Here is a 14,076-nt window from a genome sequence, read left to right as displayed (position 1 = left end):
ATTTTTACAAATTTTTCTCTAGAAATAAAATTTTGACAAAATTTTCTATATAAATAAAACTTTTGACAAAATTTTCTATAGAAATAAAATTTTGACAAAATTTGCTATAGAAATAAAATTTTGACAAAATTTTCTATAGAAATAAAATTTTGACAAAATTTTCTATAGAAATAAGGTTTTGACAAAAATTTCTATAGAAATAAAATTTTGACAAAATTTTCTATAGAAATAAAATTTTGACAAAATTTTCTATAGAAATAAAATTTTAACAAAATTTTCTATAGAAATAAAATTTTGACAAAATTTTCTATAGAAATAAAATTTTGACAAAATTTTCTATAGAAATAAAATTTTGACAAAATTGTCTATAGAAATAGAATTTTGACAAAATTTTCTAAAGGAATAAAATTTTGACAAAATTTTCTATAGACATGAATTTTTGACAAAATTTGCTATGGAAAAAATTTTTTGACAAAATTTTCTATAGAGATAAAAGTTTGAAAACAATTCTCTATACAAATAAAATTTTGACAAAATTTTCTATAGAAATAAAATTTTGACAAAATTTTCTATAGAAATAAAATTGTGACAAAATTTTCTATAGAAATAAAAATTTTTTGTTATATCCTATCATCTCCCACTGTCCATTTACCTTAACTATGTATTTCTTCTTAAAGATTTGTTACTTAAATTAGCGCATTGTTTACCATTCCATACCAAATGGCCAAATGTCTAGTTTTCCAGTAAATCGATTGTTCACCAAGGAAAGCCGAAAAATAGCATAATAGCACTCTATAGTACTACCAAACCCCACCTTCCGTGTAATTCCCCCCTTCGTAAGCTGACTGGATCAGAGATGTTGCTTCGTGCTTCGAACATTTTGTGAATGAAGCATGTGAAGCTGGCGACATTTAAGCCCAAACAACACCGCCACCACAAGAAATGCCTGCTGTTAAATCGAATCGACAAAACAACCATCCAGTTAACCAACCAGCTATCAATGGCTGGCACACTGAGCCAGCCATATGAAAACATGAAAATGTGTCTCTTTTTTTTTCTTCGAGATGGGGGGTTCCTGTGTATCAATGTCGCTGACGACTTCTAAACGCCACACTATAAAAGTTAAGAACCATGAGGGCAAGAGCCTCAGTTATAGTCAAAACTTTTTACCCAACTAAAGACACGGATTGGATTTGGATAAGTGAATCTAAGGACATTAATTTGTGGATACAAATCGATTTATAAATAAAACTCTCGACATTTCTCGAGTTTGTGAGAACGATCGGCAAGAAAGTTGTAACATATCCTTGTGATATGTTAATGTTAAAGGTGTGTGAATGTGTGTGTTATAGATTATCAAAATATAATTTAACAGTTTACTGTAAGCTCAAGGACCCACGAAAATATTTTAAGAATAAAAGTGATTTCTTTTATTTCATATACGGATTTAATATGCTTTTAATTAGATCAAAATGTCCATATAAAAGAACAACTGCCTGAAGAATGACAATATCATGAAGTCATTCTACACACTGCAAGTTTGCGCATATCATATTTAAGCCAACTGGAGAACTGAAACTTATTAGAGCAAGAGTGTTTACTTTGTTTAAAGAGAGTAGTGAATTCAATTACAATTTTTTAAAGAGATTTATCTGCTGAACAATGAATGTTATACGTCTCAACTTTCTAGAACAGTGTTATCAAGAGAACAATAAACAGAAGAGCTATGATAAGAGAGAGGGACTCCAATTTTTATAGTAGTGTTATCAAGAGAATGATAACAAGGAGAACTATGATAAGAGAAGTCAGAATAACTTATGTTAGCTAACATAACCATCACCAGAAGACTTTCTAGGTTAATTTTCTTACACAGCCAAGAACACATTTTGGTTCCAATTACGAAATTAATTGATTCGTATTTTAGAAGTAAAATTTGAGGGCTTAGTTTCTATGGATGCCATATAAAAAATGGTCCAATAATAAACCACAGGCACAAAATGTCCATTTGGTTTTGAAAACCACACATCAGCCCTTGTGCTATGCAGATAGAGTTAAAATACTTTTGAGGTTTGCAGATTTTGGTTCCTTTGTCTAAGGGCAGTAGGTTCAAAATCCAGAATTCGATACAGCGTATCCACAATTTCGGGTGATTAGTATTAAAGGCTGTGCAGTGATTAAAAAAGACAGACATATGGACCACGTTAAAACGTCTTAGAATTTCACCCCGAAACTTTCCATTGTCGGAAATCAATATTTCAATGGCTTACTCACTTAACCTTTACTTACTTTCAGATACTCTTTGTAACGACATTACTGGCTCTAGGCCATTGTGGTGTTGTCGGACCATATGCTCATTATGGACCGGGACCAGGTCCTTTGCACTATGGACCCTATGGTCCATATCCAGGTCCAGTGGCACATGTAGCACCCGGTAAGCATTTCAAATAACCTACCTACTGAGACAATTTGTTGAATAAATTATATTTTTAATTAAAAATCAGTCTATGCTAATCATTTACATAACATAGCTCGATATTACAAAATTATGTTCTTTTCAGCCCCCAAACCTGCCGCTCCCGAACCCTATGATCCTGCACCAAAATATAGTTTTGGTTATGACATTCAGGATGGCTATACGGGTGATCTAAAGAGTCAACATGAGACACGTCATGGTGATGTCGTGAAAGGCAGTTATTCAGTGGTTGATCCTGATGGTACCAAACGTACGGTAGATTATACAGCTGATCCACACAATGGCTTCAATGCTGTCGTACGCAAAGAACCTTTGGCATATAAGGCTCATGCTCCAGTGGCTGTAGCCCCAGCACCAGCTCCCGCACCACCATTACCTCCAGTACCAAAAGCACCTGCTCCAGCTCCTCTTCCTTTGGCCTATCCTGCTGCATATCATGTGGCACCAGCTCCAGCCCATGGTCCGTTGCCAGGACCTTTACCAGGTCCACATTTCCATGCCGCTTATCCTGCTTTGGCTCCCGGTCCTTATGCTCATGCTGATGCCCATGGTCATTATGGTCCATACTATCACAAATAAGCATTCGAAATGTGACTTCGTTCAAAGTGTTCTACCAGTATACTACATATAATTCAAAACCCGAATTTAAAAAGAAAAACAGCATACGGCGACGATATTTTCTTTCTATTCTTACTCTTCTGTTCATATGAATCTCTTCTGTGATGCTTTCTACTCTTTCTTTTATGTATATTTATTTAACTTTTATTATCTTTGTTGTTATCTTTGTTATCAATGTATTTATATTTTCTCTGTTACACCTCTGTTAGTATTACTCTCTTTCTGTTTACACATTTGTACACTTAAAATAATACTCTTTGCTAAACCTCTGCATTATATGGTTCATTCAGTCCAGTAGTTGTTACTTTCTCTATTACACACTCACTCTTTGTTACTCTTACACAACCACTTGCATATTCTGTCTCTCAAATTTAATTTTTTTTTTGTAATTTTATTGTAATAATTTTTATTATGTATATTTTAAAGAATTTTAAAAATAAAATAAAGACAATGTGTGTGTTGTTGTTTTACAAAAACTTAAATATTATTGGCATTATTATTGAGGAGTAAGATAGTACGATCCGATGGGCAAAATGCTAATAGAATGAGAAGACGGTAATATGCCCTTAAAAAAAAACATACACTCGATTTACGTTGTTTCGATTTACGTCGTCAAATTGTTTGTTCCATCAAACTTCGATTTACGTCACCATTCGATTTACGTCGTCGATTTTTTGCCCACTTTATGAGAAACGCCTTCCATATGTAAAATAAGTATCAACGATAATGATGGAATCGAAACATGTTTTCTGAAATTCTTACCGAAATTACTAAATTACCTTTATTTTTGAAGTTTTTTCTTATGTACACGCACATACATACATAAATGGACTTAGGAGTAACTATGAGCAATTTTTAATTCGGTTTACGTCGTTTCGATTGACGTCGCCAAATTCCGGAACCAATCACGACGTAAATCGAGGGATTACTGTAATTTTTGTTTTAAGTAAAAAATTAGTTTAATCAATTAAACATGGAATGGCCACCTTATTTTTTGTACCCTAAGGTCATCCACCGTCATGTTGACTACTGCCTATTTCAAGACCCCATAAATTGCATCGGGTGCAAAAGTAATAACCAAAATTTCAGCTCATTTTTAATAATTGAAAAAAAAATTCATATAACGTTTTAATAAATTTGATAAAAAAAAAAATTATCATTTTACATTATTGTATTATGCGTTGTCATTTTGCCGAAGGATGACTGTTTAGGCTTAAAATTTTAATTAAATCAACATTTTATGAAAAATATTGGTGATATTTATTTCTGTGTACCAAATATACCAAAATGTGAGAAGAGCTGACATATAAACTTTAAGGCTTTTCCCTGGTCACTCTACTAACCTCACACAACAAAGAACCCTCATGATGATAGACATGAGACATGATATCACCAATTTGGGCCCTACTTGACATTAGGAATTGGTAAACGTTTAGGGAATACATCCAGGATAATGAGTTGCTAAATTTAACAGATAGGGCTTGAGAGCACGGCTGCCTCAGTTGGTAGAATTCTAATAGCTGTTTATTAGATTGGTAGAATTTTGGATGTTTTGCTACATTTGACCAAATATTCCTCTCCAACTAAGAGGTACTTAAATTTTCAAAAGAAATAAAATTTTGACAAAATCTTTTATAGAAATAAAATATTGACAAAATTTTTTATAGACAAAAAAAAAATTTGGAAAAATTTTCTATAAAAATAAAATTTGGCAACATTTTCTATAAAAATAAAATTTAAAAAATTTTTGTTTTTAAATAAAATTTTGACACAATTTTCTATAGAAATATAATTTTGACAAAATTTTCTAAAGAGATAATGTTTAACAAAATGTTCTATAGAAATAAAATTGTGACAAATTTTTTTTTATAGAAATAAAATTTTGGCAAATTTTTTGTAGAAATAAAATTTTGGCAAAATTTTCTACAGAAATAAAATTTTGACAAAATTATCTATAGAAAAAAAATTTTCTACAGGAATAACATTTTAACAAAATTTTCTATAGAAATAAAATTTTAACAAAATTTTCTATAGAAATACAATTTTAACAAAATTTTCTATAGAAATAAAATTTTGACAAAATGTTCTATAGAAAAAAAATGTGTAAAAAAATTCCATAGAAATAAAATTTTGACAAAATTTTCTATAGAAATAAAATTTTGACCAAATTTTCTATAGAAATGGAATTTAGACAAAATTTTCTATAGAAATAAAATTTTGACAAAATGTTATGTAGAAATAAAATTTTGACAACATATTTTTATAGAAATAACATTTTGGCAAAATTTTCAATAGAAATAAATGTTGGCAAAATTTTATATAGTAATAAAATTTTGACAAAATTTTCTATAGAAATAAAATTTTGTCAAAATTTTCTATAGAAATAAAATTTTGACAAAATTTTTTACAGAAATAAAATGTTGACAACATTTTTTATAGAAAAAAATGTTGGCAAAATTTTCTATAAAAATAAAATTTTAGAAAATTTTCTATAGAAATAAAATTTTGACAAAATTTTCTATAGAAATAAAATTTTGACAAAATTTTCTATTGAAATAAAATTTTGACAAAATTTTCTATAGAAATAAAATGTTGACAAACTTTTCTATAGAAATAACATTTTAGCAAAATTTTTTATAGAAATAAAATTTTGACAAAATTTTCTATAGAAATAAAATGTTGAGAAAATTTTTAATAAAAATAAAAATTTTACAAAATTTTCTATAGAAATAAAATTTTTACAAAATTTTCTATAGAAATAAAATTTTGACAAAATTTTCTAAAGAAATAAAATTTTGACAAAATTTTCTATAGAAATAAAATTTTGACAAAATTTTCTATAGAAATAAAATTTTGACAGAATTTTCTATGGAAACGAAATTTTCTATAAATTCAATAATTTCAAAATTTTTAATTTTCGTGTTCATACTATCAAATTCCATGGTGAATAAGTTCTGCCGTTTGTAGAAGTAGTAACTTTCAAGCTAAAATCGTGAAAACATTTAAAATTCGACACATTTACATTTCAAGGGTTATTTATACACCCAAACACTTGTGGCTAATAACATTTAATATTTAATATAATACTGAAATAAACTTTAGAAATATAGTAATAAAATATTTCTTAAAAAAACATATTTTTCATACTAACCACAAAAGTATGATCAAAAACTTCAAAATAATATTTTCTTAAATTATGTAGACTTTTGGTAAAATTTTCTTCAAAATTTTGGTTTTTTACACGAGTGGCAACCGTGCTTACGAGCCAACTGCCAGTTTAGGTCTATATCTGTCATTAAGCAGCGAGTTCTCTTTTAAACTTAACCCAACCCTATAACAAGATTTATTTCTCATAGTTTTATAAGAGAATTTTAAAAGAGCTACCTATGATCCGAAGGAAAAATAAAACACGATTAGTTTTTTTTTTTCATTTTAATATTTAACGATTTTTATTGTATAAACGTTTTCTTGTTATATTATTCGTTATAATCATATAGTAAATTTTTATATATATTTTATATATGAATGATTATTTTTGTTACTGATTTAAATATTATTATATTATAATTATATTTATATATAATATATATATTTTTTTTTAGAATTTTAATCATAGAGTTTTGATGTTTATTTAAATATAAGATGTTTTATTTTTAGGTTTAGGGTGGATATGAATATAAATATGCATATATTTTACCATAGAGTTTTGGTTGCAATAATAAACATTTTAAATTTCCCATTTAAAATCATATTTATGATAGGATTTTGTTTTTTATATAGCTGATGGTTTTATATTTTCATTTTTCTTTCTTCAAAATATTTTTTTTGTCTTTATAGTTATAGTAGTTGTTAGTCAATCAGTGGTATCAAAAGATTTAATATGAATATTTCTAGAGGAAAAGAGATAGATAAAAAACAAAAATATTTTAAGAGTTATAGGTACAATTTATATTAAAAAAAAAACAACGTACAAACAAATTAAATATCATATAAAGAGACACAACTCAGAGGTTTTCAGTTTTCTTTGTGTGTTTTTCATTAAAGATAAATACAAGATTTAGTTTTGTAAAGCCTTGATTTAGGAGATTTGCTTTTTATTTTGTAATATTTTGAATTTTAATTTATTTTTATTGGTTGGGTTGGTTCAATTAAAAGCTACTTAATTTGTAAAGATCTTAGGGGCTGAGATTAATTTAACTAAGGGTTCTCTATAAGAATACTACACACAAAATTATTTGTGTGATAATTCTTTTGTTTTTTTTTTTCGATTGTTATTTTGTATATAAAGCTTAATAGCTAATTTTCGGGTGTTGCTTCCCGACCATGCAAAACGAGATTATTACATATGTATTTAAATTCTGCTTTTAACATCAAATGCAATACTGTGGGGTATTTTTGTTTTCAATGCGCGACATAATATGCAAGCATTTTCTTCATATATGTATATGTATGTATGTATGTGGGTGTGTATATTTTCTCTCTATTATTGGGTAAATAACAAGAGTCATAAGCAAACGAAGAGAAGTGCTGGATAGATGGAGACTACTCACACAGACATGTATCACTTAAGAAAGAGATCTACTCGTCAGTGTTGTATTTTGTTTACAAGGGATCAAAAGGGATAATACAAAGGGTATTTAGTTAGAGATAGAATTCTAGGTTTTCTCAATACAGTGGGCTACAAGGTCTGTAAAATAACATAATTTAATCAGCATAGCAATTTATATCATGAATATTTTTTTTCTATTTCAAATATGTAGCTAATTTAAAACTAAATTAATATCTAGGTATTTACTTAAAAAATGTTTTAGTGTATATATTTCAATAAATTATTTTTTTATATATATATTTATATATTTTTTTTGTTTTGCCTTTGATATCAAAAAATCGTTGTTAGAAGACTATGTGTTACTCTGTGTTGTTTTTTTTTCTCTGTTTAAAGCGGGATATGTTTTACGTTTCTGCATATTTTATTATGGCATTTTATATCTATTGGCAGTTGAAATTAAAATTGAGTATAAAAAAATCGTAGGTAAAAATATTATAAAAAAAATAATAGTTTAAAATCAAATATATTTTTCTTAGTAGAATTTAAATGATTTGATTTTTATTTTGGTTTCTATGGCAGATATGTTAATTCTATAATTTGATATTTTCCCAAATATGTATTTTGTTGTTTGTTTTGTGTCCAAATTGTTTATATTTTAAATTCGTTATTTAATTTTTGTTCTACATAAAATTTTCTTTTATTTATAAGAGTTTGTTGCTTTTAATTTTTCTAAGTGTTAAATTGTTTTTTTTCTTAATATGAATGTGTATATTTTATATTGTCACAAAGTTTAGTTTAAAAAATTTTAGGTTTTTGTTTTTATTAGTAAATATTTTTTTGTGTATTTTATTTTTGTATAAGGTTATATCTATTAAGTATTTGTAGGTCATAGAAGAATTTTAAGGAGGATAGTAATAGAATATGGGAAAGTTAATGCTTTAAAAGTAATTCGAAATTTATGCAAGGAACTAAGAAGTGAACGAAATTGGAAAGCAACACACAAAACAAACAATTGAGATTCAATCACAAAATTAATTGATCCAATTATTTTTTTAATTGAAATGTCTTCAATCACGAAAATGATAGTATCAATCACAGTTTTAATTGAGCATCAAAAAAATATTTGATTAAAAAATTAATTGATTACATTAGCAAATTGCAATTAAATTTTTAATTGATTTAATAAAATTTTTAATTACATAATTTTTTAATTTTAATTAAATTAATTAATAAAAATTAATGTTGATTGCAAAATTAATTTTTTATTTCATTTAATTTTTTAATTAAAAACGAAACTATTTGTAGTCGCTATACTATATCTCAATCGCTTTCTATATATTTTTTTAATCCTTTTTAGTTTGATTCAAAAATTTATAGCTTCAAAAAAATTTTAATTAAGAAATTAAAAAAAAATATATATCCAAAATTTTTTTAACTTCCGAGTTTGATTAAAAAGTTAATTGTATCAATTAATTTTTTAATTGAAAATTTTAAACAATTTCATTGACTTAATGATCATTGACTTAATGTTTCTAGTTTGATTAACTGATTAATAGTATCAATTAATTTTTTTAATTGAAAAAGTTTTCAGCTTCAATCAACTTTTTAATTGGGAATATTTTGGTGATATTTTTTTTTTTGTATACAGAAATTTCAAAATTTATTTTTTCAAAATATGTTGTTCTTCGATTTTTTAGTCATAAACATTAACAAATAAAATTTGTTAGCATAAAACTAACTGCGGTATATAAATGGGCCCCAAAATCGAAATGGAAAGCGGCCCAAATGTAGGGCGAAGATTCATAATGAATATGAGCCCTAACAAAATGTAGCTAAAGAATGAAAATTGACCCCAAAATAAAGTTCGGAATAATTAAAAGTGAGTATAGTTTCAATCACTATCAAATCCCAGAATGCGAAATAGACCCCACTTGAAAACGAAGCCCAACCCCAAAAAGTAAAATTGGGGTTCATTTTACTTTAATATATTTGGGGCTTATTTTCAAAATGCAAAAGACTTTGTTTCGTAATTTTTCATATTTAATATTTTTTAATCTTCTGCAATTTAGAAAAATACAATTTTCAGAGCCCATTTTCCATACAAAATCAACAAAATAATTTATTTTATTTTTTTAATAACGTCTAAGTGTTATACCACTTAAAGCTGAGTACTATGTTCAGTTTTCAAGCTGAAAACCAGCTTATTTTCACGGTTACTTTTTTTAATCAATTAATTTCGAAATATTAAATGGATCGCAATCAATAAATTGGATCTTTTCCATCCATAATTTGAACAGACTTGATAAAAATGTTATCGTCTTCATATATATTTTTGCACTTTTAATTTAGTGTTTTGGTGAAAAACTCGAACATAGTACTCACCTTTAGTGATAAATTTTCCACTTTTTTAAGCAATGACACTTTTGAGCCACTATATGTCACGTTTTTTTATAGTTCGGTGCCACCTTTTGTGTAGTCGGTGTCATAACAAAAAATCGAACAAATGTTTTCAAAACTAAAGATTTGTCATTCTCAAACCATAGTCAAACCATAAGTGAACAATTGTGACGCCTGAAAATATGCAACAGTTCATGGGTTCTTCCATGAAAGAAAATAAAATGATGGCGGGACTTATTCCGATTTAATTTGAAAAAAGTGACTTCATAATTTCATAGAAAATCAAAATATTAAATACATTTAATTCGCATTTTTTTTTTTCTTTATACAAAAGTGTACCAATTTTTGTGTGGCAATTTGCCACTCTTTTTAAGCGTTGAAGTTGTGCTAAATGCCACATTTTTTACATTTTGATGCGAACTTTTCGTAAACGATGTCCTACATAAAATCGGACTAATACGCCCAAAACCGGATTTTTTCAGCATTTTTTCTTTCTCAAGCCATAGCGTGGACAAGTGGACAATTTTGACGCCTGAAAATATGCAAAGAAAATATTCTATAGATAACGCGCGTTCTCCCATGAACTGTTGCCTTCAAGGATTCTTTTTTGATGAAATGGAAATAAAATGATTGTTGCATTTATTTTAAAAAATGTATTTAAAAAAAAGTGACTTGCTAAAATCATAGAAAAAAATACATTTAATTCGCATTTTTCTTTATAAAAAAAAAAGTGTAACACTTTTTGTGGGACTTTTTAAATTTTAATTTCAATTAATAATTTTTGTGACAATTTTTGAAATACTCAACGCAAACGCTGTACATCCATATAATATGTGATTTTTCTTATAAAACTTGAAGTGGTACCCTTCATTCATAAATTTTTCTTCACTTCATTTTCACTTCTTCTATCCTCCAAAATATCCAATCTCTTGACATTTTATTTTATAAATTAATACTTTTTGTTTTTTTATTATTGAGAATATCACGTAAATAGACACTGAATGGGGTATGTGTATGTTGCTTTGGATTTGAAATTCATTTTCTCAATTTGTTATCTTTTGGTTTATAGTGATTTCATATATGAAACATTTATATTTGTATGAATTTAATTTCTATTGTGTTCTATTTTTTTATTCATTCTTACTAATCGAATAATGAGCAAAGATTTTCTCTTTTATATAATCGGATATTAGATGATATGATTTTAGGTTTTAATTTTTCTCATCATTATAATTTTTTTTAAAAATTGGCTTTTTTTATTTATTTTGTTGTTTTTTTAATTTATGATTATGATTTCCTTGTAATGTTTGTCATATACATATATAAGATAGGTTAGGGACTATAGTAGAGTTTTGTTTTAAACGTTTGAGTAGAAAAGGTGGTCCATTTAATGATCGTATTCGTCAGCGTATTGATTTGAGTTAATGTTTTATTTTTTTCTGAGTAGTGAAAACGATTGACGTAAGGGATAGGATAAGGATAGGATTTGGAGAAAATAAAAATTCATTATTAGAGAAAATTAAAATATTTTTTTATTATAGAAATTAAATCGTTTTGTTTAAAATAGTTTTTTTTGGTATTACTACCGTGGGCATAGACGCTTGATCTGAATTATATGAAATTTTATGATAATAAAATCAATTACTAAATGTAAATATAATATAAATATCGCCACAATAACATAGTCTATGTAAAATTGAGATATCTATTGATAATGAAGCACAAATCATTAGAAGTTAACAGAATTACTGCTAATGGCATATTATACTTATTACAATAGTTCAAATATATTTTAAGTTTATCAAATTGGTGAGAATAAAAACATAAAAAAAATTTCGCGATAAGGCGAGCTTAATCCTTTATTACCCAAGTCTTGGTTAGGTTAGGTTACCCAAGTCTAAAAAAACTGTTAAAATATAAAAAACAAAACTTTGCTAAACTGTATATTAGGCTTCTGGATTTGGCCGCAAAAAATTGTATCATGGGTGAAAGTTAAAAAAAATTATCTTAGGGATTAAATTTCACCGAAAATCGTGTAATATGCGAGAAATTTCACCAACCATTTTATCTCATGCAACAAAATTTCAACAAAAATTTTCTTCTCTTTCAACAAATTTTCTCATTAAATTTCACCAAAAATTGTCTCATGAGAAATTTTCATCAGCTATTGTTTCCAAAAATTTCACGTAACATCTCATGTTAGCACAATTTCCCCAACTATTTTGTAGCATGCGTGAAAATTTCAACAAAAAAATATCGCATGCTATAAAATTTCGCCTAAATTTTTATCCCATGTGAGAAATTTTCTCGTGTGTACAATTTCACTAAAAATTTTATAGCATGCGAGAAAAATTTTCCTAAAAATTTTGTCTCATGTGATAAAATTTCACCGAAAAAATATTTCAACAAATAGTTTGTAGCATGCGAGAAAATTTCACTAAAAATATTGATCTCATGCTACAAAATTTTTATCTCATGCGACAAATTTTTTGTTGAAGTTTTATTTTTTATGAGATTCCCATCCATCACATGTTAAAAAAAAAATTTGCCATAAAATGTCACCAATGTGTATCATGCGAAAAAATTTCAAAACAAAATTTCCCATGCGAGAAACTTTCTCATGTGCACAATTTCACCAAATATTTGGTAGCTTTTCAACAACTATTAATGCTTCAAAAATTTCAATTAACATCCCATGCGACTAATTTTCTCATGGGCACAATTTTTCATCAAAAAAATTATCGCATGCTGCAAAAATTTCACCAAAATTTTGTCTCATGCGATAAAATTTCACCAAAAAAATATTTCAACAAATAGTTAACATGCGTGAAAATTTCATCAGAAAAGTACCACAAGCTACAAAATGTTATCTCATGCGAGAAATTCTCTCGTGTGCACAATTTTACCAAAAATTTTGTAGCATGCGAGAAAATGTTCCCAAAAAATTTGTCTCATGCGATAAAATTTCACCGAAAACGTATTCGAACAAATATTTTATAGCATGTGAAAAAATTTCATCAAGCTACAAAATTTTGTAGCATGCGAGAAAGCCACAAAATTTTGTCTCATGTGAGAAACTTTCTCGTGTGCACAATTTCAACAAAAATGTTGTAGCATACGAGAAACTTTTTCCAAAAATGTTGTCTCATGCGATAAAATATCACCGAAAACATATTTCACCAACAATTTTGTAGCATGCGAGAAAATTTGCCCAACAAATTTTACCTAAAATTTCACATATGTCAACAAATATTTCCTAGCATGCGAAACAATTTCATCATTTTTCTCATCAAAATGTCATCAAAAAAAAAGCTGTACCAGAAAATTTGTCGCATGAGATAAAAATTTTGGTGAAATGTTTACCATGAGATAATTTTTTGATGAAAATTTCTCGCATGCTACAAAATATTTGTTGATATATTTTTTGGGTGAAATTTTATCGCATGAGACAATATTTTTGGGAAAAAAATTGTGCACACAAGAAAGTTTCTCACATGAGACAAAAATTTGTCGAAATTTTTTAGCTTAAGATACTTCAACAAATTTCAAATTCAAATTTCAACAAATTTTTGTCTCATGTGAGAAACTTTCTCGTGTGCACAATTTTTTCCCAAAAATGTTGTCTCATGCGATAAAGTTTCACCGAAAAAATATATCAACAAATATTTTGTAGCATTTGTAGCGAGAAATTATCATCAAAAAATTATCTCATGCTAAAAAATTCACCAAAATTTTATCTCGTGCGAGAAATTTTCTTGTGGTCACAATTTCACCAATAATTTTGTAGCATGGGAGAAAATTTCCCCATGCGATAAAATTTCACCGAAAACATATTTCAACAAATAGTTTATATTATGCTAGAAATTGTATCAACAAATTATCTCCTACTACAAAATTTCATCAAAATTTTTATCTCATATGACAAATTTTGTTTGTGAAACTTAATCACATGTTACAAATTTTCTCGTGCGCACAATTTTACCGAAAATGTTTTCTCATTGTACAAAATTGTCGGTGAAATGTTATTGCAAGAGAAAAA

At 27.1% G+C, this 14,076-nt stretch overlaps 1 protein-coding gene across 1 annotated transcript; it reads left to right on the top strand.

Annotated features, from left to right (window-relative positions):
• Window positions 1–1,140: 1,140 nt before the first annotated feature.
• Window positions 1,141–3,573, top strand: Cpr92A (Cuticular protein 92A). The gene is made up of 3 exons (XM_075289619.1): window positions 1,141–1,329; window positions 2,293–2,431; window positions 2,559–3,573. Exons 1-3 carry the CDS (start codon window positions 1,315–1,317, stop codon window positions 3,050–3,052), a joined length of 648 nt encoding a protein of 215 aa, XP_075145734.1. The 5' UTR covers window positions 1,141–1,314; the 3' UTR covers window positions 3,053–3,573.
• The last annotated feature ends 10,503 nt before the right edge of the window (window positions 3,574–14,076 follow it).

The sequence above is a fragment of the Haematobia irritans genome, chromosome 1 (assembly GCF_050003625.1).
Source record: "Haematobia irritans isolate KBUSLIRL chromosome 1, ASM5000362v1, whole genome shotgun sequence".
NCBI lineage: Eukaryota > Metazoa > Arthropoda > Insecta > Diptera > Muscidae > Haematobia > Haematobia irritans.
The sequence above is the reverse complement of the archived record's forward strand: the minus strand, read 5'-3'. Positions and strand labels throughout refer to the sequence as shown.